General features: G+C 47.3%; 1 protein-coding gene across 2 annotated transcripts in view; it reads right to left on the reverse strand.

Annotated features, from left to right (window-relative positions):
• Positions 1 to 24,285, reverse strand: part of stpg2 (sperm-tail PG-rich repeat containing 2) — a 438,535-nt gene that overhangs the window by 20,162 nt on the left and 394,088 nt on the right. For both annotated transcript variants that reach the window (XM_070866156.1, XM_070866147.1), the window contains one exon: positions 461 to 615. In XM_070866156.1, the coding sequence (XP_070722257.1) occupies positions 502 to 615 (114 nt within the window). In that variant the 3' untranslated portion in view covers positions 461 to 501. The remainder of the gene's footprint in view (positions 1 to 460; positions 616 to 24,285) is intronic.

The raw sequence follows: 24,285 nt of genomic DNA on the forward strand, positions 1-24,285 counted from the left end.
GCCTCCTTTTTTAAATAGGGGCGTTACATTTGCAGTTTCCAATCTGCAGGGAGTTCCAGAGCTTGGGGCCCAGGCAACAGAAGGCACGGCCACCGATGGTTGAGCGATTATAATCAGGGATGCTCAAGAGGGCAGAATTAATCCCACTTTCCAGCTCTTGGTCTGTAACCCTGTAGGTTACTTCAAGTGCATATCCAAGTACTTTTTAAATGTGCTGAGGGTTTTATGCCTCTACCACCCTTTCAGGCAGTGAGTTCCAGAACCCCACCACCCTCTGGGTGAAAAAATTCCCCCTTCTGACTCCTTGTGCTACCCGATTCTAATTGTAAATGCGGCAGGATTATCGTCCTGTAATCAGAGTTAGTAATGCAAACCATTGGGGGAACCCCAGAAAAAGCACAGCTGTCGGAACTGGAGAGGTTTATGCAGCTTCGCCTGGCTTCCGGGAGTTTGTACTTACTGTTTTAATGTGGTTTCAATGTCGGGTCAGGATCGGATGCCCTAGAATAACGGGGGATCGGGATGCCTCGGCATCGGCGGGGGATTCAGCAGTGGGTTAAATAAGGTCGCGTTGAACGTCCCCTTCAGAACAGAGTTCACCACGGATGGGCTCAGCTGTGAGGAAACAGGAAAATAATATATTTTTTAAAAATCGGCATTCAGGGCAGCAAGAGTGCGGACCAAATACAGACAGAGAATGCTGGAAATACTCAGCGGGTCAGGCAGCATCTGTGGAGAGAGAAACAGAGTTAACGTTTCAGGTCGACGACTCTTTGTCAGAACTGGTGAATGTTCAAAATGTAACAGATTCTTAAGGAGCACTGAAAAGGGTAGGGGGCTGTGTAGAAAGCACAAAAGAGAAGGTCTGTGATAGGGTGGAAGGCAGAAGAGATTTGAGAGACAAAAAGGATGATGGGCCAAATTGAGATGGTAATTTTTGGTCTCCTTACCTAAGAAAGGATATACTTGCCATAGAGGGAATGCAGCAAAGGTTCACCGACTAATCCCTGGGAAGGCAGGACTGTCCTATGAGGAGAGACTAGGTCTGTATTCACTCGAGTTTAGAAGAATGAGAGGGGATCTCATTGAAACGTATAAAATTCTGACTGGGTTGGATAGACTGGATGCGGGGAGGATGTTTCCCCCTGGCTGGGAAGTCTAGAACAAGGGGTCACAGTCTCAGGATACGGGGTAGGAAATTTAGGACCAAGATGAGGAGAAATTTCTTCACTCAGAGGGTGGTGAACCTGTGGAATTCTCTACCACAGAAGGATGTGGAGGCCACGTCACTGAATATATTTAAGAGGGAGATAGATAAATTTCTAGAAACAAACGGCATCAAAGGGTATGGGGGAGAAAGTGGGAATATGGTGTTGGGATAGAGGATCAGCCATGATCATATTGAATAGCGGTGCAGACTTGAAGGGCCGAATGGCCTACTACTGCTCCTATTTTCTATATTTCTATGTAATAGCACAAGTTAGGAAACAAAAGATGAGTCTAGATAGGATGTGAATGGTGGAATAAACAGAATGTGGACCAGTTGGGGCTGAATGGCCTCTTTCTGTGCTGTAAATTCCATGTAATTGTACCGAATTCCATCAGCATTACACTGTTCTTTGGGTCAGTGATCGATTAGAATCACAGAATGATACAGCACAGGAGGAGGCCATTCGGCCCATCGTGCCTGTGCCGGCTCTGTGACAGAGCGATCCAATCAGTCCCACTCCCCTCAGCTCTTTCCTCATAGCCCTGCAATTTTTTTTCTTTTATTCAAATCCTTTTGTTACGATTGAATCTGCTTCCAGCACCTTGTAAGGCAGCGCATTCCAGATCACAACCAATGCTCCCTGTAATTTTTTGGGGGGGGTGCCGTGCGAGTCATTCAAAATACTGCGCATGCGCGATTTTTGCATTGAAAGGCCGACAAACAGGCTGCGTGGGAACCCTGGGTGTTACAGCGAACATTGACCATAACAACTCATTGCCTGAAAAATAAATCCTCCTCATCTTCCCTTGGCTTTTTCTTTGTCAATGATCTTCAATCTGTGTTGTCTGGTTAGCGATCCTGCCGCCACTTGAAACCTTATCTCCCTGTCGACTCCATCAAAACTCCTTCACCTGGGGGAATCTTTCCATCAGCTCATCACCAAATGTTTGAATCAGAGAATCATAGAAATTTACAGCACGGAAGGAGGCCATTTTGGCTCATTGTGTCTGCGCCGGCCAACAAAGAGCTACCCAGCCTAATCCCACTTTCCAGCTCTTGGTTCGTCGCCCTGTAGGTTACGGCACTTCAAGTGCACATCGAAGTACTTTTTAAATATGGTGAGGGTTTCTGCCTCTACCACCCTTTCAGGCAGTGAGTTCCAGACCCCCACCACCCTCTGGGTGAAGAAATCTCCCCTCAAATCCCCTCTAAACCTTCTACCGATTACTTTAAATCTATGCCCCCAGGTTGTTAACCCCTCTGCTATCTGGGTGGATCCTTCCAGCTGCTCATCACCAAATGTGAATTAAAACTAAAGCTATGTAAATAAAACAAGAGTTGTTGGCAGGTTCAAGAAAAACAACAACAACTTGTATTTATAGAGCACCTTTAATGCAGATAAACATCCCAAAGTTCTTCACAGGAGCGATTATCAAACAAAACTTGATACCGAGCCATACAGGCGATATTAGGGTGGAGGTAGGTTTCAAGGAGCGTCTTAAAGGAGGAAGGAGAGGTAGAGAGGCGGAGAGGTTTAGGGAGGGAGTTCCAGAGCTTGGGGCCCAGGCAACAGAAGGCACGGCCACCAATGGTTGAGCGATTATAATCAGGGATGTTCAAGAGGGCAGAATTAGAGGAGCGCAGAGATCTCAGCGGCCGGGGGGGGGGGGGGTTTGTGGGGATGGAGGAGATTACAGAGATAGGGAGGGGTGAGGCCATGGAGGGATTTGTAAACAAGGATGAGAATTTTGAAATCGAGGCGTTGCTTAACCGGGAGCCAATGTAGGTCAGCGAGCACAGGGGGTGATGGGTGAGTTGGATTTGGTGCGAATTAGGACACGGGGCAGCCAAGTTGTGGATGACCACTAATTTACGGAATTTAAATCAGTTAGTTGGACTGAGGATACAAACATTCTGGAACTAGACATAAAAACATAAGAACATAAGGTGCAGAATTAGGCCACCTGGCCTCAACTCCATTTCTCTGCCCGCTCCCCATAACCCTCGACTCCCTTATCGTTCAAAAATCTGTCTATCTCCACCTTAAATATATTCAATGACCCAGCCTCCACAGCTCTCTGGGGTAGAGAATTCCACAGATTCACCACCCTCTGAGAGAAGAAATTCCTCCTCATCTCTGTCTTAAATGGGCGACCCCTTATTCAGAGACTATGTCCCCTAGCTCTAAATTCCCCGACAAGAAGGAACATCCTCTCTGCATCTACCCTATCAAGCCCCCTCAGAATCTTATACACTTCAATAAGATCAGCTCTCAGTCTTCTAAACTCCAATGAGTATAGGCCCAACCTGCTCAACCTTTCTTCATAAGACAACCCCTTCATCTCAGGAATCAACCTCGTGTACCTTCTCTGAACTGCCTCCAATGCAAATATATCCTTCCTTAAATAAGGAGATTAATACTGTATGCAGTCATCATAGGCAGTCCCTCGAAATCGAGGAAGACTTGCTTCCACTCTAAAAATGAGTTCTTAGGTGTCTGAACAGTCCAATACAGGAATTACACTCTCTGTCACAGATGGGACAGACAGTGGTTGAAGGAAAGGGTGGGTGGGGAGTCTGGTTTGCCGCACGCTCCTTCCGCTGCCTGCGCTTGGTTTCTGCATGCTCTCGGCGATGAGACTCGAGGTGCTCAGCGCCCTCCCGGATGCACTTCCTCCACTTAGGGCAGTCTTTGGCCAGGGACTCCCAGGTGTCGGTGGGGATGTTGCACTTTATCAGGGAGGCTTTAAGGGTGTCCTTGTAACGTTTCCTCTGCCCACCTGGGGCTCGCTTGCCGTGTAGGAGTTCTGAGTAGAGCGCTTGCTTTGGGAGTCTTGTGTCAGGCATGCGGACGATGTGGCCTGCCCAACGGAGCTGGTCGAGTGTGGTCAGTGCTTCGATGCTAGGGATGTATCCACTCTAAAAGTACACAGTACTCCAGGTGTGGTCTCACCAATGCCCTGTACAGTTGTAGCAGGAAGTATTCACTTTTATACTCCATCCCCTTGCAATAGACAGCTGAGTCCCTCCCAGTGCTTGTCATTGCCAGCCTTGCTTATCGAGACATTTTCGTTCCTGATTTAACACCATCAGCTAACTCCGGTTTTTAAAATTTTAACGCATGAAATACTAATGCGTTTGCTCAATAGACTGTCAACTGTTAGCAAATGGTATTGTGAGGGCAGTAAAATCACTTTACTCTAAGATATACACCCAGAATGACACGGTCACTAGCCATTGTATTCCCTATGCTGTGCTACCAAAACTGCTGAGTGGATTAAGAAGATTGTTCCTTCGGGGGCCCAGGTTTCAGGTCATGGCTAATCCTTTTTTATTTAACTCCACTTGTCCATTAGCGACAATTAGCTATTTTAACTGTGGACACTGACAGCTGTGTCCTTGTAACCCTTCAACTTAATTAGGCTACACAACGTCTTGTGCATCATCATAAAGCGGGATATCGCCTTGCAACAGGCTAACTAAAATCAATGGGGCAGGTTGATGGCATTCATTGTAAACTGATTCTCTGCGTGTTGGGTTGGACGGGCGTGGTCAGACCGATGTACCTTCTCAGCGAGAATGTCAGTCAGATTTGTGTGCCGTGCAGACAGAGTGCTAGGATACATTCGCAATCCATTCACTGCTTGGCCAAGCGACATCAACCAAGGTGAGCGTGCACACCACGCCAATTTTCTAACGTGCCTGCAACATTCTCAGTCTTTGAGGGAAATAAAACATGGGTCAAGTGGCCAATGCTCCATTATTAGCGTAAATCCATTCAATTCTACATCCCTCAGGGCCACTAATTAAACAGAATTCCAGTACCATAAGGAAGCTTAACCTCGGAAATAACACGACACTGGAAAATGCAAGTGGATAGTCCACACACAATACAAGCTGCGTAACAGGGAATATATGAGGAGACATGAGTGTTTTGATTGGTTGCTTTACCCCTCCTGATGAGTATTATAAGAACATTAAGGGATAGGACCAGGAGCAGGCCATTCGGCCCTTCAAGCCTGCTCTGAAATTCAATAAGATAATGACTGATCATCTACCTCAACGCCACTTTCCCATCTCAGAGACCCATTCTGTGTGTTTACTGCACAGCTGCATTTTCATTCAGTGTTTGAAAGCTGTTATCGCAGCAGAGCAGGTCTCCAGTCATCTTGGTTTACCCTTGCCACTGGATAAAGGCCCTGCTCTGTCGAGCCAGTCTGGTGGCTGATGTGCAACGGTCACCACACGTTAGCAAAATCCCCGCACAGGCATCTTCCACCCTGTCATGTATGTAGACCATGTCTACTAACTGTATAGTCACATAAGGTGTGCCACCAGAGGGCACTGCGGTGGGAGACCTGAGGGTCACCTGCATAGGTGTGTAGGGCTCAGTATAAAAGGCTGCCCACCATGCTTGTGCCTCACTCTGGAGTTACAATAAATGGGACTAAGGTCACAACAGCTCAAGTACAATACTAGACCTCGTGGAGTCATTCATAAGAGTATTACAGACAACACATCCCCTCAATTGGAATTTAGGACTGGGACATCGGGTCCTTCATTGAAACACTTATGAACTCGTGGAAGCAAGTCATCCTCGTTCGAGGGACCGCCTATGATGATGATGACTTTTCCGTCCGATCTCCATTTCTCTTCCCTTGGTTTCCCTAGTAACTATCGATCTCAGCCTTGAATATACTCAACGACTGAGCATCCACAGCCCTCTCGGGCAGAGAATTCCAAAGATTCACTACCCACTGAGTGAAAAAATTTCTCCTCATCTCTGTCCTAAATGGCCGACCCCTTATCGTGAAACTGAGACCTCTGGTTCCAGACACCCCAGCCAGGGGAAAACATCCACCCAGCATCTACCCTGCCTGACAGCCACTCTATCACCAGCAGAGTTTATCCAGCTCTCATGCACCAATCCCTCAGCTTTTGAACAGTGGTGACCCATCGCTGGACAGGCCACCTAGTTCGCATGCCAGATACGAGACTCCCTAAGTAAATGCTTTACGCGGAGCTCCTTCATGGTAAATGAGCCAAAGGAGGACAACGGAAACGTTATAAGGACACCCTCAAAGCCTCCCTGGTGAAGTGCGACATCACCACTGACACCTGGGAGTCCCTGGCCGAAGACTTCCCGAGGTGGAGAAATTCCATCCGGGAGGGCGTTGAGCTCTTTGAGTCTCAATGCAAAGAGCGTGAAGAGGTCAAGCGCAGGTCAGCAGAAGAAGCGCGCGGCAAACCAGCCCCACCCACCCCTTCCCTCGACGAATGTCTGTCCCACCTGTAACAGGGTCTGTGGCTCTCGTATCAGACTGTTCAGCCACCAAATAACTCACTTTGGGAGTGGAAGCAAGTCTTCCTCGATTCTGAGGGACTGCCTATGATGATGATCCCTGCACTTCAGTCAGCTCACTGTGTACGTAGTGGGATTGTTCTCCGCAGAGCAGAGAAAGCTACGGGGACCTAATAGAGGTATTCAAAATGATGAGAGCTTTTCATAGAGTAGGGGGAAACTCCGGCATTAGTGATGGCTTCAAGGTCTCCTCTTCGCTCTGCCTCGATGTCGCCAGCTTCTCCCAGAGGTGATAGATTTGAAATAATTGCCAAATAAACTAGAGGGTGAAATGAGGAGAAATTTCTTCACACAGAGGGTTGTTAAGAGGGTTGGACGCAGATTGCAAAGGAACTTTCAAAAGACAATTGGACAACTACTTGAAGAGGACTAATTTGCAGGGCTATGGGGAAAATGCTGTGGCCTAGGAATAAATTGGATACCTCTTTCAAAGAGCCGGCACAGGAACAATGGGCCGAATGGCCTCCTACTGTGCTGTGGGATTCTATGATTTTACAAATGCTGTACATTTGGGATTTGACACTAAGGTACATGCTAACCATACAACAACAACAACTTGTATTTATATAGCGCTTTTAACGTAGTGAAACGTCCCAATGTCCCAATGTGCTTCACATGAGTGATTATCAAACAAAAGCGATAAGGGGTAAGCCATTTAGGACCGAGATGAGGAGAAACTTCTTCACCCATAGAGTGGTGAACCTGTGGAATTCTCTACCACAGAAAGTTGTTGAGGCCAATTCACTAAATATATTCAAAAAGGAGTTAGATGTAGTCCTTACTACTAGGGGGATCAAAGGGTATGGCGAGAAAACAGGAATGGGGTACTGAAGTTGCATGTTCAGCCATGAACTCATTGAATGGTGGTGCAGGCTCGAAGGGCCGAATGGCCTACTCCTGCACCTATTTTCTATATCTATGTTTCTATGTAAAATTTGACACAAACACATAAGGAGAAATTAGGGCAGGTGACCAAAAGTTTGGTCAAAGAAGTAGGTTTTATGGAGCCTCTTGAAGGAGGAAAGAGAGGTAGAGAGGCGGAGAGGTTTAGGCAGGGAGTTCCAGCGCTTGGGGTCTAGGTAACAGAAGGCACGGCCACCAATGGTTGAGCGATTATAATCAGGGATGCTCAAGAGGGCAGAATTAGAGGAGCACAGACATCTCGGGGGGGGTTGTGAAGCTGGAGGAGATTACAGAGATAGGGAGGGGCGAGGCCATGGAGGGATTTGAAAACAAGGATGAGAATTTTGAAATCACGGCATTGATTAACCAGGAGCCATTGTAGGTCAGTAAGCTCAGGGGGTGATGGGTGAGCGGGACATGGTGCGAGTTAAGACATGGGCAGCCGAGTTTTGGATGACCTCTAGAGGTAACTAAGGCATAGATGAGGGTTTCAGTAGTGGATGAGCTGAGTCAAGGGCAGAGACGGACGATGTTACGGAAGTGGAAATAGGCGGTCTTGGTTATGCTGCGGATATGTAGACGAAAGCTAATTTCAGGGTCATATACAGGGGACAAACAACTCAACACTGTACAAAATTGAAACATATAAAATTCTTAATGGGCTTAACAGGGTAGGTGCAGGGAGGATGTTTCCCCCTGGCTGGGGAGTCTAGAACCAGGGGTCACCGTCTCAGAATAAGGGGTCGGCCATTTAGGACTGAGATGAGGAGGAATTTCTTCACTCACAGGGTTGTGAATCTTTGGAATTCTCCGCCCCAGAGGGCTGTGGATGCTCAGTCGTTGGGTATATTCAAGGTGGAGATCGATAGATTTTTGGATACTAAGGGAATCAAGGGATATGGGGACAGTGCAGGAAAGTGGAGTTGAGGTGGAAGATCAGCCATGATCTCATTGAATGGCGGAGCAGGCTCGAGGGACCGAATGGCCGACTCCTGCTCCAATTCCATACGTTCCTATGAAAAGAGGTATGAGTGGTTACATTTTTCCTGAAAGCGATTGCATCATTCTGTAAATCATGAAGGACAGCTTTAGGCTCATTTGTTTATAACTGATTCATGCACCTGATAGGAAGCAGGAGGAGGTTACAGGTTTTTTTAAAGGCAGAAGTATTCTCAGAAATTCCCTTCAAATAGAAAAAAAAGCACCTTGTGATCAATTAGAGCCGAATTAGAGAAGTATGCTCACAGGTTTGTAGAGCTGTTGCATTGTGATTGGCTTAGCCAGTCACGTGATGTTCACAAGACCCCAGCCAGTTGGGTTTGGGGGATCCACAATGAGGCAGGAGGTTGTGAGCCAAGTGGATGGATTGGTAATGTGTAGTGTGATTGTTAAACCGTTGTTACTAAACCAGCTAGTTCTCAAATAGCAATGTGTTGCTACGTATTATTATGCAAAGAACCCAGGATCAAATACATTACAGGTTGAACGTCCCTTATCCAGGACTCCCTTATCCGGCACCTCCCCTCGTCCGGCACCATTCCCGGCCACTCCGACATGAACAAATTGAAGTCGTTCCTCGCGAGTGACTCCAGCAGTCGCTAGCCTGACCCCGCAATCCACCGCCCCCACCCCGCCCCCTCCCTCCCATGATCTCTCTGCCGCACCCCCAGCCCCAAGCCAGCCAGCCCCCATTTCGCCTTGCTCAGTATCTATACTGTCCAATTTAACGTGACCACCCACCCCACCCTCGTCCGGCAAAATCCCTTAACCGGCACAGGCCAGGTCCTGATAAGAGAGATTCAACCTGTACAATTTCTAAGTGGGTTTATCCTCGATGTTTATTCGCCGCTCCTGTGACCATGGAAATACTTGTATGACCCGCACCGTACAGAAAACGAGTCTTTCTCAGTGGTCACCTGCACCACATTTGTATGCCTTTAATCATGCAACAGATTGCAGATTATCCATCCTGCTGCAAAGTTAATTTCTTTTCTCGGGAAATATTTTTTAAATTTTTGCAACAAAAAAAAAGAGCCAACAACGCCATTTCCCTCGGTCCTTGGAGAATTCTATCAGGCTCACGTACTACACACACTTAATTTTGTATAAATGCTTCAGTGCTTGCTTAAAAATCACTTTGTTCACCTGACTGTACACCCACCGATTCCACGTTGCACATTTCCCTGACGGGCAGATAACGTTTAAACTTAATATTTTATCATAATGGAATGTGAGTGGGAAAAGCTGGTGACATAGAGGCAGAGCGAAGGAGAGGCCTTGAAGCCATCACTAATGTGTTAAAGAAGGAGCTTTGCCATCAAACTCTTTCAGAATCAAACAGCGGCAATTTGTTCTCACCGAGTTTGATATTCTGGCAGGCCCCTCTCTCGGAATAAATATGCTTGGTGGTGGAACCGAACCGCGTGAAATGTGCGCAATGAGGCCCAATTTCTACTCCACTCAGTTAAAATAAAAGACTTGCATTTATCATCATAGGCGGTCCCTTGAACGAGGATGACTTGCTTCCACATGAGTTCACAGATATTTCAGTGAAGGAACTGATATTCCAGTCCTTAACTCCAGTTGAAAGGGTGGAAGATACCTTTCACGACCACCGGACGTCCCAAAGCACTTTACAGCCAATGAAGTACTTTTTGGAGTGTAGTCACTGTTGCAATGTGGGAAATGCAGCAGCCAATTTGCGCACAGCAAGCTCCCATGCACAGCAATGTGATAATGACCAGCTCATCTGTTTTTGTTATGTTGGTTGAGGGATAAATATTGGCCCCAGGGATAACTCCCCTGCTCTTCTTCGAAATAGTGCCGTGGGATCTTTTACATTCACCTGAGAGAGCAGACGGGGCCTCGGTTTAACGTCTCATCTGAAAGACGGCACCTCTGACAATGCAGCACTCCCTCAGCACTGCACTCGGAGTGTCAGCCTAGATTCATCTGCTTAAGTCCCTGGAGTGGGACTTGAACCCACAACCTTCTGACTCAGAGGTGAGTGTGCTATGCACTGAGCCACAGCTGACAGTGTTAAGCTTTCTCTAATCACTCAGATTTATGAATGATCTGTTTTTACACTTCTTCATTTCATCCTGTCATTGAGGTCACAGGAAGCAAGATACCCGATAAAGTGTAAGACCACAGTTGGCACTCGACCATCATATGACCCATTGGAGACTTGGAAAATGAGAGCGAGTGCAATTATTCTTTAGCTGACAGCTGGCCTGATGCAATCCCAGCCACCTTCTCATCAAATTCCCACCATCTGGACACATCAAACTGTCTTGTTTTTAAACAGCACCATCCATGACAGCTGCAAACAAACGACTTATTATCTACTTATTGATTGCTGAGTACATGTCGGTTTGCAGTGGCTTATCTAAACATTAACCACTGAGTGATGTGAGGTCTCACACCATACAATAAGCATCACAAGTGGTTCATTGTCCATTAATTAGCTCTACGTTGTTTATTCGGGTCCCCTGGTGTCTTTAAGAAACACAATTTGGCCAGGGACATTCTGGCTACAAGTCTGTGTTGCACCAGCTGATTTCAACATGGTAGTAGTCAAGGACTCTGAAATTGGTGGGCACAGCAAGTGATCAGGAAGGCAAATGGAATGTTGGCCTTTATTGCAAGGGGGATGGAGTATAAAAGCAGAGAAGTCCTGCTACACCTCTACAAGGTATTGGTGAGACCACACCTGGAGTACTGCGTGCAGTTTTGGTCTCCGTATTTAAGGAAGGATATACTTGCATTGGAGGCAGTTCAGAGACGGTTCACTAGGTTGATTCCGGAAATGAGGGGGTTGACTTGTGAAGATATGTTGAGTAGGTTGAGCCTATACACATTGGAGTTCAGAAGAATGAGAGGTGATCTTATTGAAACATATAAGATAATGAGGGGGCTCAGCAAGGTGGATGCAGAGAGGATATTTCCACTCATAATGTTGAAAATCTGTGGAATTCTCTGCCCCAGAGAGCTGTGGAGGCTGGGTCATTGAATTAAGGCGATGATAGACAGATTTTTGAGCGAAAAGGGAGTAAAGGGTTATGGGGAACGGGCAGGGAAGTGGAGCTGAGTCCATGATTAGATCAGCCATGATCTTATTGAATGGCAGAGCAGGCTCGAGGGTCCAGGTGACCTACTCCTATTTCTTATGTTCTTATGACCTTTCTGTGTCCAGGCTATGGAAGAACATAAGAATTAGGAGCAGGAGTCGACCTTTCGGCCCCTCGAGCCTGCTCCGCCATTCAATACGATCATGGCTAATCTTTGACCTCAACTCCACTTTCTTGCATGATCCCCATATCCCTTGATTGACTTGGTACCCAAGCCTTGAATATACTCAACAATTCAACGTTCATCATTCTTTGGGGCAGAGAGATCCAAAGATTCACAGTGCACTGAGTGAAGACATTTCTCCTCATCTCAGTCCTAAATGGCCGACCCCTTATCCTGAGACTGTGACCCTGGTTCTAGACACTTCAACCCGGGGGAAACTACCTCTCAGCATCTATCCTGTCAATCCCCCTCAGAGTCTTGTATGTTTCAATGAGATCGCCTCTCATTCTTTTAAACTCTGGAGTGTATAGGCCCATTCTACACAATCTCTCCTCATAGGACAACCCTCATCCCAGGAATCAGTGTAGTGATCCTTTGTTGCACCGCCTCCAAGGCAAGTATATCCTGCCTTAGATAAGGAGATCAAAACTGTGCGCAGTACTCCAGGTGTGGTCTCACCACACACAGCCCTGTACAATTGGAGCAAGACTTCCTTACTCTTATACTCTTACAATAAAGGACAATGAATGAGGGAATGAATGAGGGAATGGAGGAGAAAGATAGGTAGGTAGGTAGGTAGGTAGGTAGGTAAAGGTTGGGGAGTCTAGAACTAGGGGGCATAGTCTACAAGCTAGAGCCAGACCTGTCAGGAGTGAAATTGGAAAACACTTCTCCACACAGAGACTGGTAGAACCGGGCCAAATGTTAATTTTAAATCTGAGATTGATAGATTTTTGTTAACCAAAGGTATTAAGGGGTATGGAGTTGGGTCACAGATCAATCATGATTTCAGTGAATGGTGGAACAGGCTCAAGGGGCTGAGTGGCCTCCTTCTGTTCCTAAGATATTGGGCTAGATTTTCGGTTTTCGTCGAAAACGGTAGTTTTACGCCAAAATTACCGTTTTCGCTGTACTACCGTTTTTAGGCCTAACTTTCGACCTTTACGTCTGCGCCAGAGGCACATCGGTAAAGTCGGCATTGCATTACGATTCGCAGCGCAAACCACAAGTTTCGGTAACTTTAGTCCGAGGCCGGTAATGCTGTGAGAGAGGCGGAGGGTGGGGGGGAGGTGGGAACAAAAAAAATTGCAAAAAACATTCAAAGAACATTCACAAAACCCTTACCTACCAAATCGCTGAAAAATAATTAAAAATAAAAATTTGAACTTACCTTTTTTCCAGGTTTTCATACTTACCGCTGTTGGCAGGGCTGCACGGACGGGTTTGACCTGTTGGTATTCTGGGCGCGGTGTACGGGTCGGGAGAGTGCCGAAAGTACGACAATAACGCAATCCGCGGCTTTGCACGTCGGGGCACCTCTCCCCGCCGGTACGTGGAAGCGCCGCCACGAAAAGGTACCCGAGGATCCCGCCGATCGGGTTTTCGACGCAGACGGTCAAATCGCGGCAAAAACCCGGTCGCAAAGTTGTCGAAAATCCGGCCCAATGTTCCTTGTTTTACATTTAACTTCCCTGACAATATAACGCAATGTACCTTTCAGAATAGTCTAATGTCATTAATAACATAAGAAATAGGAGCAGCAGTCGGCCATTTGGCCCCTCGAGCCTGCTCCGCCATTCAATAAGATCATGGCTGATCTGATCATGGACTCAGCTCCACTTCCCTGCCTGCTCCCTATAACCCTTTACTCCCTTATCGCTCAAAAATCTGTCCATCTTCACCTTAAATATATTCAATGACCCAGCCTCCACAGCTCTCTGGGGCAGAGAATTCCACAGATTTACAACCCTCTGAGAGAAGAAATTCCTCCTCATCTCAGTTTTAAATGGGCGGCCCCTTATTCTGAGACTATGTCCCTAGTTCTAGTTTCCCCTATGAGTGGAAATATCCTCTCTGCATCCACCTTGTCGGGCCCCCTCATTATCTTATAAGTTTCAATAAGATCACCTCTCATTCTTCTGAACTCCACTGAGTAGTGGCCCAACCTACTCAACCTTTCCTCATAAGTCAACCCCCTCATCTCCGGAATCATTGGACAGGCACCTTCAACGTCTCATGCACTATAACCCTCAGTTCCTTCTCCCATTCAGTAACCTCCTGCATGGTGTGTGACAAAGATGCCTCCGCAAGATCCTACAAATCTCCTAGGAGGATAGACGCACTGACGTTAGCGTCCTCGACCAGGGCAACATCCCCAGCATTGAAGCACTGACCACACTCGATCAGCTCCGGGCAGGCCACATTGTTCGTATGTCCGACACGAGACTCCCAAAGCAAGCGCTCTACTCGGAACTCCTTCACGGCAAACGAGCCAAAGGTGGGCAGAGGAAACGTTGCAGGGACATCCTCAAAGCCTCCCTGATAAAGTGCAAAATCCCCACCGACACCTGGGAGTCCCTGGCCAAAGACCGCCCTAAGTGGAGGAAGAGCATCTGGGAGGGCACTGAGCACCTCGAGTCTCGTCGCCGAGAGCGTGCAGAAAGCAAGCGCAGGCAGCGGAAGGAGCATGCGGCAAACCAGTCCCATCCACCTTTTCCCTCAACGACTATCTGTCCCACCTGTGACAAGGACCGTGGTTCTCGTATTGGACTGTTCAGCCAACTGAGAACTCATTTTAAGAGTGGAAGAAAGTCTTCCTCGATTCCGAGGGACTGCCTATGGTGATGCATGGTGTGTGCATGCTGAGAGTTCCCCTATATAAGCGTGACACACTACATTTGTCCATGTTAAAGGACATCTGCCAAATAGGGACCCATTTCCCCCATTGTGTCTTGATCCACCAGCCATCTATTTCTTTCATCTGTGCTCCTTACATCGAATAAATCCTGATGAGCGGATTTCCCAGTGTCAAACTCCGTGGTCACAGCAGCACCATTGGAAAACACCCCTTTTTTGCGGGGGGCGGGGGTGGGGAGGGGGGAACAAGCTTGCTCGTGGCGCTGCGAGGGTTAAAAAGCCGAGGGATAATTATCTAGGTCAGAAAGGGATTGAAGGTTAGAGGTCAAATTCAGACATGGCTGATCAATTGCTCTGTGGAGTGGTATGGTTCCGCCCTGTTGGGATTGCAGGCATATCGTGTGTGGAATGTGACCAGCTAGGCTCGGGTAATGTAGATTGTAACGTTAGATTCTGGTCAATTGCCTTTGGGGAATGAGAGTCAGGGGAAAAAATTCAGAGTTCTGTCTTTTTAAACGTGCTTATGCACCTCCCTCAGGGGATTAAGTAAGTTGTGTGGATAGCCATGACCTTGTAAAGTGTATATGGTATGTTGGAAGGAGAGGGATGAAAGACTGCAAGGCCATTTCAGAATTAAGTCGTTCTATATGCCCCAATTTGCTGTCTGATTAGTACGCCAGTCGAGTAGGGACGTAAGCTGCACTTGTTTTTCCCACCAACAACAGCTTGCATTTTATATAGCACCCCTTTAACATAGTAAAACGTTCCAAGGCACTTCACAGGAACGTTATCAAACAAAATGAGATGGTGTAGAATGTGGGAAAATGTGAGATTATCCATTGCGGTAGGAAGAATAAAAAAGCAAATTATTATTTAAAGGGGGAGAGACACAAGAATGCTGCGGTACAGAGGGATCTGGGGCCCTCGTACATGAAACACAAAACGTTAGCATGCAGGTACAGCAAGTAATGGAATGTTGGCCTTTATTGCAAGGGGGGATGGAGTATAAAAGTAGGGAAGTCCTGCTGCAACTGTACAGGGTATTGGTGAGACCACACCTGGAGTACTGTGTACAGTTTTGATCTCCGTATTTAAAGAAGGATGTACTTGCATTGGAAGCTATTCAGAGAAGGTTCATTAGGTTGATTCCTGAGATGAAGGGGTGGTCATATGAAGACAGGTTGAGCCTGTACTCATTGGAGTTTAGAAGAATGAGAGGCGATCTTATTGAAACATATAAGATTCTGAGGGGGCTTGACAAGGTAGATACTGAGAGGATGTTTCCCCTCATGGGGGAATCTAGAACCAGGGGGCATAGTTTCAGAATAAGGGGTCGCCCATTCAGAACGGAAAAACGGAGGAATTTCTCCTCTCAAAGGGTGGTGAATCGTGGAATTCTCTGCCCCGGAGAGCTGTGGAGGCTGGGTCTTTGAATATATTTGAGGCGGAGATCGACAGATTTTTGAACGATAAGGGAGTCAAGGATTATGGGGAGCGGGCAGGGAAGTGGAGCTGAGTCCATGATCAGATCAGCCATGATCTTATTGAATGACGGAGCAGGATCGAGGGGCCGTATGCTCCACTCCTGCTCTTATTTCTTCTGTTCTTAAAATTTGACATTGAGCCACATAAGGAGATATTGGGACGGAGGTAGATTTTAATGAGTGTCTTAATAGAGAAAGAGAGGTAGAGAGTCAGAAATGTTTAGGGAGCTTAAGGTACGGCCATCGATGGTGGAGCGATTATAATCGGGGATGTTGAAGAGGCCAGGTTTAGAGAAGGTAGATATCTTGGGGGAGTTGTGGGGCTGGAGAAGATTACAGAGATAGGGAGGGGGCAATGCCATGGAGGGGATTTGAAAACAAGGATGGGAATTTTAAAATCGAGGCGTTGCTTAACCGGGAGCCAATGTAGGGGGCGAGCACAGGGGGTGATGGGTGAGCGGGACTTGGTGCGAGTTAGGACATGGGCAGCAGAGTTTTGGATCACCTCAAGTTTACGTAGGGTAGAATGTGTAAGACCAGCCAGGAGTGCGTTGGAATAGTCAAGTCTAGAGGTAACAAAGGCACGGAGGGTTTCAGCAGCAGATGAGCTGAGGCAGGGGCGGAGACGGGCGATGTTACGGAGGTGGAAATAGTGATGGCGCGGATTTGTGGCTGGAAGTTCAGCTCGGGGTGAAATGTACATAAATTGCCCCTCATCACGTGCAAATAATCTATTCATTATGAGTCGATTGCATGCATACTCTCTACTAAACTGGCAATATGTTAGATGCACCCCTGCCACTAAACAAGATTTTAAAATAAATTTCAGAAGGATAGTAAAGATTAAAAAAACCCTGAATTGACATAATTTATACTTCACAATTCATTGCCAGAGGTGTACAGTTTATTTGGTGCAATTTTGACCTGTCCCACTTGTAGCCTTATAGAATCGTAGAAAGTTACAGCACAGAAGGAGGCCATTCGGCCCATCGTGTCCGTGCTGGCCAACCAAGAGGCTATCCGGCCTAATCCCACTTTCTAGCTCTCGGTCCGTAGCCCTGTGGGTTACAGCACTTCAGGTGCACATCCAAGTATTTTTAAAATGCGATGAGGGTTTCTGCCTCTACCACCCTTTCAGGCAGTGAGTTCCAGACCCCCACCACCCTCTGGGTGAAGAAATGTCCCCTCAAATCCCCTCTAAACCTACGAATTACTTTAAATTTATGCCCCCTGATTGTTGACCCCTCTGGTAAGGGAAATAGGTCCTTCCTATCTACTCTATCTCGGCCCCTCATAATTGCATACACCTCAATAAGGTCTCCCCTCAGCCTCCTCTGTTCCAAAGAAAACAACTTAACGCCTTGACGTACTACTTTTAAACTTTTACTTTAGCAGTCTCACAAATCTCGCGGTGGACCTAAGAGCCTCCTGCGAGTAGTGTTGGAAGAAATGTAGGGCCTTACATTTGCATGTTGGCGCATTTTACTTAGGGCAACAAAAGAAAACTTTGACAAGTTAGTCATCTGGTTATTCAAGCGACTTTATCAGGAATGATTCCCTTGAGCTTTTAGTCTGTCTTTGTCTCCCTTGAAGTGACTGATAAAATAACACAAAAGAGTTTCACCGGTTTTATTAAACACAGCGGGAGTCTCGATTTCCACTCTGTTTGTAAGGTTTCAGCTCTTCAAATAACCGGCCACATTATTAAAGCACAATTTGAATATTTATCAGAGGCAACTTTAGTGCACTGCTCACTGAAAAGTAAGTGCGGCAAAAATAGGGTTGCACAAAAATGCCACGATATGACTACAGGTCGCGCGATTTTGGCAGAGAATTTCAAATGCTCAAAATCATTCGATCATAGAAACATAGAAAATAGGTGCAGGAGTAGGCCATTCGGCCCTTCGAGCCTGCACCACCATTCAACGAGTTCATGGCTGAACATTCAACTTCAGTACCCCATTCCTGCTTTCTCGCCATACCCCTTGATCCCCCGAGTAGTAAGGACTACATCTAATACCTTTTTGAATATATTTAGTGAATTGGCCTCAACAACGTTCTGTGGTAGAGAATTCCACAGGTTCACCACTCTCTGGGTGAAGAAGTTTCTCCTCATCTCAGTCCTAAATGGCTTACCCCTTATCCTTAGACTGTGACCCCTGGTTCTGGACTTCCCCAACATTGGGAACATTCTTCCTGCATCTAACCTGTCGAAACCCGTCAGAATTTTAAACGTTTCTATGAGATCCCCTCTCATTCTTCTGAACTCCAGTGAATACAAGCCCAGTTGATCCAGTCTTTCTTGATATGTCAGTCCCGCCATCCCAGGAATCAGTCTGGTGAACCTTCGCTGCACTCCCTCAATAGCAAGAATGTCCTTCCTCAAGTTAGGACACCAAAACTGTACACAATACTCCAGGTGTGGCCTCACCAAGGCCCTGTATAACTGGAGTAACACCTCCCTGCCACTGTACTCAAATCCCCTCACTATGAAGGCCAGCATGCCATTTGCTTTCTTAACTGCCTGCTGTACCTGCATGCCAACCTTCAATGACTGATGTACCATGACACCCAGGTCTCGTTGCACCGCCCCTTTTCCTAATCTGTCATCATTCAGATAATAGTCTGTCTCTCTTTTTTCACCACCAAAGTGGATAACCTCACATTTATCCACATTATACTTCATCTGCCATGCATTTGCCCACTCACCTAACCTATCCAAGTCACTCTGCAGCCTCATAGCATCCTCCTCGCAGCTCACACTGCCACCCAACTTAGTGTCATCCGCAAATTTGGAGATACTACATTTAATCCTCTTGTCTAAATCATTAATGTACAATGAAAACAGCTGGGGCCCCAGCACAGAACCTTGCGGTACCCCATTAGTCACTGCCTGCCATTCTGAAAAGTACCCATTTACTCCTACTCTTTGCTTCCTGTCTGACAACCAGTTCTCAATCCACGTCAGCACACTACCCCCAATCCCATGTGCTTTAACTTTGTACACTAATCTCTTGTGTGGGACTTTGTCGAAAGCCTTCTGAAAGACCAAATATACCACATCAACTGGTTCTCCCTTGTCCACTCTACTGGAAACATCCTCAAAAAATTCTAGAAGATTTGTCAAGCATAATTTCCTTTTCACAAATCCATGCTGACTTGGACCAATCATGTCACCTCTTTCCAAATGCGCTGCTATGACATCCTTAATAATTGATTCCATCAATTTACCCACTACTGAGGTCAGACTGACCGGTCTATAATTCCCTGTTTTCTCTCTCCCTCCTTTTTTAAAAAGTGGGGTTACATTGGCTACCCTCCACTCCATAGGAACTGATCCAGAGTCTATGGAATGTTGGAAAATCACTGTCAATGCATCTGCTATTTCGAAGGCCACCTCCTTAAGTACTCTGGGATGCAGTCCATCAGGCCCTGGGGATTTATCGGCCTTCAATCCCATCAATTTCCCCAACACAATTTCCCGACTAATAAAGATTTCCCTCAGTTCCTCCTTCTTAATAGACCCTCTGACCCCTTTTACATCCGGAAGGTTGTTTGTGTCCTCCTTAGTGAATACCGAACCAAAGTATTGTTCAATTGGTCTGCTATTTCTTTGTTCCCCGTTATGACTTCCCCTGATTCTGACTGCAGGGGACCTACGTTTGTCTTTACTAACCTTTTTCTCTTTACATATCTATAGAAGCTTTTACAGTCCATTTTAATGTTCCCTGCAAGTTTCTTCTCATACTCTATTTTCCCTGCCCTAATCAAACCCTTTGTCCTCCTTTGCTGAGTTCGAAATTTCTCCCAGTCCCCAGGTTCGCTGCTATTTCTGGCCAATTTGTATGCCACTTCCTTGGCTTTAATACTATCCCTGATTTCCCTTGATAGCCACGGTTGAGCCACCTTCCCTTTTTTATTTTTATGGCAGACAGGGATGTACAATTGTTGTAGTTCATCCATGCGGTCTCTAAATGTCTGCCATTGCCCATCCACTGTCAACCCCTTAAGTATCATTCGCCAATCTATCCTAGCCAATTCACGCCTCATACCTTCAAAGTTACCCTTCTTTAAGTTCTGGACCATGGTCTCTGAATTAACTGTTTCATTCTCCATCCTAATGTAGAATTCCACCATATTATGGTCACTCTTCCCCAAGGGGCCTCGCACAACGAGATTGCTAATTAATCCTCTCTCATTACACAACACCCAGTCTAAGATGGCCTCCCCCTTAGTTGGTTCCTCGACATATTGGTCTAGAAAACCATCCCTTATGCACTCCAGGAAATCCTCCTCAACCGTATTATTTCCAGTTTGGTTAGCCCAATCTATATACATATTAAAGTCACCCATGATAACTGCTGCACCTTTATTGCATGCACCCCTAATTTCCTGTTTGATGCCCTCCCCAACATTACTACTACTGTTTGGAGGTCTGTACACAACTCCCATTAGCGTTTTCTGCCCCTTGGTATTCCATAGCTCCACCCATACCGATTCCACATCATCCAAGCTAATGTCTTTTCTTACAATTGCATTAATTTCCTCTTTAACCAGCAACGCCACCCTGCTTCCTATTCCTTTCTGTCTATCCTTCCTGAATGTTGAATACCCTTGGATGTTGAGTTCCCAGCCTTGGTCACCCTGGAGCCACGTCTCTGTGATGCCAACCACATCATGTCCGTTAACTGCTATCTGCTCAGTTAATTCGTCCACCTTATTCCGAATACTCCTCGCATTGAGGCACAGAGCCTTCAGGCTTGCCTTTTTAACACACTTAGACCCTTTAGAATTTTGCTGCAAAGTGGCCTTTTTTGTTTTTTGTCTTGGGTTTCTCTACCCTCCACTTTTACTCATCTCCTTTCTGTCTTTTACTTCTGTCTCCATTTTGTTTCCCTTTGTCTCCCTGCATTGGTTCCCATCCCCCTGCCATATTAGTTTAACTCCTCCCCAACAGCACTAGCAAACACTCCCCTTTGGACATTGGTTCCAATCTTGCCTAGGTGCAGACCGTCCAGTTTGAACTGGTCCCACCTCCCCCAGAACCAGTTCCAATGCCCCAGGAATTTGAATCCCTCCCTGCTGCACCACTGCTCAAGCCACGTATTTATCTGAGCTATCCTGCAATTCCTACTCTGACTAGCACGTGGCATTGGTAGCAATCCCGAGATTACTACTTTTGAGATCCTATTTTTTAATTTAGCTCCTAGCTCCTTAAATTCATCTCGTAGGACCTCATCCCGTTTTTTACCTATATCGTTAGTACCAATGTGCACCACGACAACTGGCTGTTCACCCTCCCTTTTCAGAATGTCCTGCACCCGCTCCGAGACATCCTTGACCCTTGCACCAGGGAGGCAACATACCATCCTGGAGTCTCGGTTGCGGCCGCAGAAACGCCTATCTATTCCCCTTACAATCGAATCCCCTATCACTATCGCTCTCCCACTCTTTTTCTTGCCCTCCTGTGCAGCAGAGCCACCCACAGTGCCATGAACTTGGCTGCTGCTGCCCTCCCCTGATGAGTCATCTCCCTCAACAGTACCCAAAGCGGTGTATCTGTTTTGCAGGGGGATGACCACAGGGGATCCCTGCACTACCTTCCTTGCACTGCTCTTCCTGTTGGTCTGCCATTCCCTATCTGGCTGTGGACCCTTCACCTGCGGTAAGACCAACTCACTAAACGTGCTATTCACGTCATTCTCAGCAACAGAACCCGAAAACATTCCAGGTAATCCGCAAAAAAAATCAAAAAGTGGATTATCTGCTCATTATCACATTGCCGTTTGTGTGGGAGCTGGCTGTGCACAAATTGGCTGCCGCATTTCCCACATTACAACAGTGCCTACACTCCAAAAGTACTCAATTGGCTGTAAAGCGCTTTGAGACGTCCGGCGATTGTGAAAGGCGCTATATAATTCCACGGGGCCGAAATTGCTGGGAACGGGTGGCACCCACCCAGTTTCTGTCATTTTTACCGGCGCAGTGAATGCGGTGGCCTCTTGAGCGAAATTCCGCTCTTTGGCTTTTTTTTCCCGGCGGACCGGAAGTCGGTCATAATGGGGGCGGATGTCCGACGGTGAGCGATAGTTCGCAGTCTCGAGGGGACGGAAGTTGGGAACGGGCAGAGTGGCCGCCGCTGTTCAGTCGTCAGCGTAGCACTGATGAGGTCATCACTTAAAGCGGAGAGCCTGTGCGATTCGTTGAGTTCGGGCCACTGGGCCACCAGGGAGGGTTTCGGCCGGGCCAGTGGCCTGGCACCCAAGAGGGGGTGGGGGTGGGGGGGGCCAGGGCTGCCTGTTGGCGGCCCAGCCGAACCCGAGGGGGGGGGGGGGGCAATACCCGACATGGCAGTCGGCCGACAAAAATAAAACATGGCGGCGGCGGCAGTACGTCTTCCACTTTAATGGGCGCCGCGCCACCGTTTTAGAAGGACTCCAAGCTCAGTGCACCGGCTGAAAAAGCTGCCAGTGGCAGCGAGCGGGGGAATTTCGCCATTGGGAGGGGGTAACATCGGCGGTGCGCGCTCTGATGACGCACTTAGGACGGATCGGCAGCGGCAGAGCGGTAGTGGGGGGAGAGGGGAGCGGGGCACCGCCGGGATACCGCAGGAGCAGAATTTTAAAAATATTACAGCCAATGAAGTGCTTTTTGGAGTGTAGTCACTGTTGTGATGTGGGAAACGCGGCAGCCAATTTGCGCACAGCAAGCTCCCACAAACAGCAATGTGATCATGACCAGATAATCTGTTTTTTTTTTTCTTCGCGATGTTGATTCAAGGGATAGATATTGGCACAGGACACCGGGGATAACGCCTGTAAGATGGTCGCTATAATTTGGGACATGTGAAATGAGCTAAGATTTACGGAAAGTGCTCAGAAGAGCAAAAGATAAAGAGCCTAGCAAAAACAAAGTCGTAAAAGCTGAACAAGATAATGCAAGGCCACAACACCCCTGACAACTGCTGTGGAGGGGGGGAGGCTGATTAATGCCTTGAGAGTTCTGTAAAACAAACAAGGTGTCTTTGGCCGAGGGGCCATGGATCAAATGAGATTAGACCGTTTGGTTGCAGCCACGGTAATTGGGGACGTAAATATGAGGGTAGGAAGAGTAACTTTTACTGCAGTTTTGTCACTGAGGTGAGGTTACCCAGGACAAGGTAGGCCTCACCAGCACTTGGGTCTGGGTAGCACAAAAAGGGAACCCTTAGGTATTTACTCTGTATGTATTACGCTGAATTGTATTTAGCTAAGTATAATTATTGCCTCTGTGTAAGATTTAACTTTAGTTATGCAAATAAAAGCCTTCCCGGTTACTCCGCCATTGTGTGTATGTCTCAGGAGCAGTGTGGAGGCGTACTACTCCAGGAAGCAGCGCGAGCTGGTGCAGGAGGGCGACGGCAACGAAGGGTGACATCATCAAGGTCCAGGTCGGTGATTGGAGCGTGGGCAGGTACAGCAGGAGCGGCGAGGTCGGGGCGAAGGAGCGGCGAGAGATTGTAGAGGGACGTGATCGGGGGGCCCAGGAGAGGCGTGAGTTCGGGGCCCAGAAGAGCCGAGGGCCCAGGGGCAGCACGGGCCCAGCCCACACTGCGATATGTGAGCGCACTGGGTGCGTGCAGCAGAGCTGGTCTCCAGTCGTCCTGGTTAACCCTTGCCACTGGACCAAGACCTCGCTCTGTTAAGCCCGTGTGGTGGCTGATGTGCATGCATCTTCCACCCTTCAGGATGTAGTTCGGGGTCCGGAATATTAGGTCCTTCATTGAAACACCTGTGTAATATCTCCAAGTTTGCGGATGACACTAAACTGGGTGGCAGTGTGAGCTGTGAGGAGGACGCTAAGAGGCTGCAGGGTGACTTGGACAGGTTAGGTGAGTGAGCAAATGCATGGCAGATGCAGTATAATGTGGATAAATGTGAGGTTATCCACTTTGTGGGCAAAAACACAAAGGCAGAATATTATCTGAATGGCGGTAGATTAGGAAAAGGGGAGGTGCAACGAGACCTGGGTGTCATGGTACATCAGTCACTGAAAGTGGACATGCAGGTGCAGCAGGCGGTGAAGAAGGCAAATGGTATGTTGGCCTTCATAGCTAGGGGATTTGAATATCGAAGCAGGGAGGTCTTAATGCAGCTGTACAGGGCCTTAGTGAGGCCTCACCTGAAATATTGTGTTCAGTTTTGGTCTCCTAGTCTGAGGAAAGACGTTCTTGCTATTGAGGGAGTGCAGCGAAGGTTCACCAGACTGATTCCAGGGATGGCTGGGCTGTCATATGAGGAGAGACTGGATCAACTGGGCCTTTATTCACTGGAGTTTAGAAGGATGAGAGGGGATCTCCTAGAAACATATAAGATTCTGACTGGACTAGACAGGATAGATGCAGGAAGAATGTTCCC

Source organism: Pristiophorus japonicus, chromosome 2, assembly GCF_044704955.1.
Source record: "Pristiophorus japonicus isolate sPriJap1 chromosome 2, sPriJap1.hap1, whole genome shotgun sequence".
Lineage (NCBI taxonomy): Eukaryota > Metazoa > Chordata > Chondrichthyes > Pristiophoridae > Pristiophorus > Pristiophorus japonicus.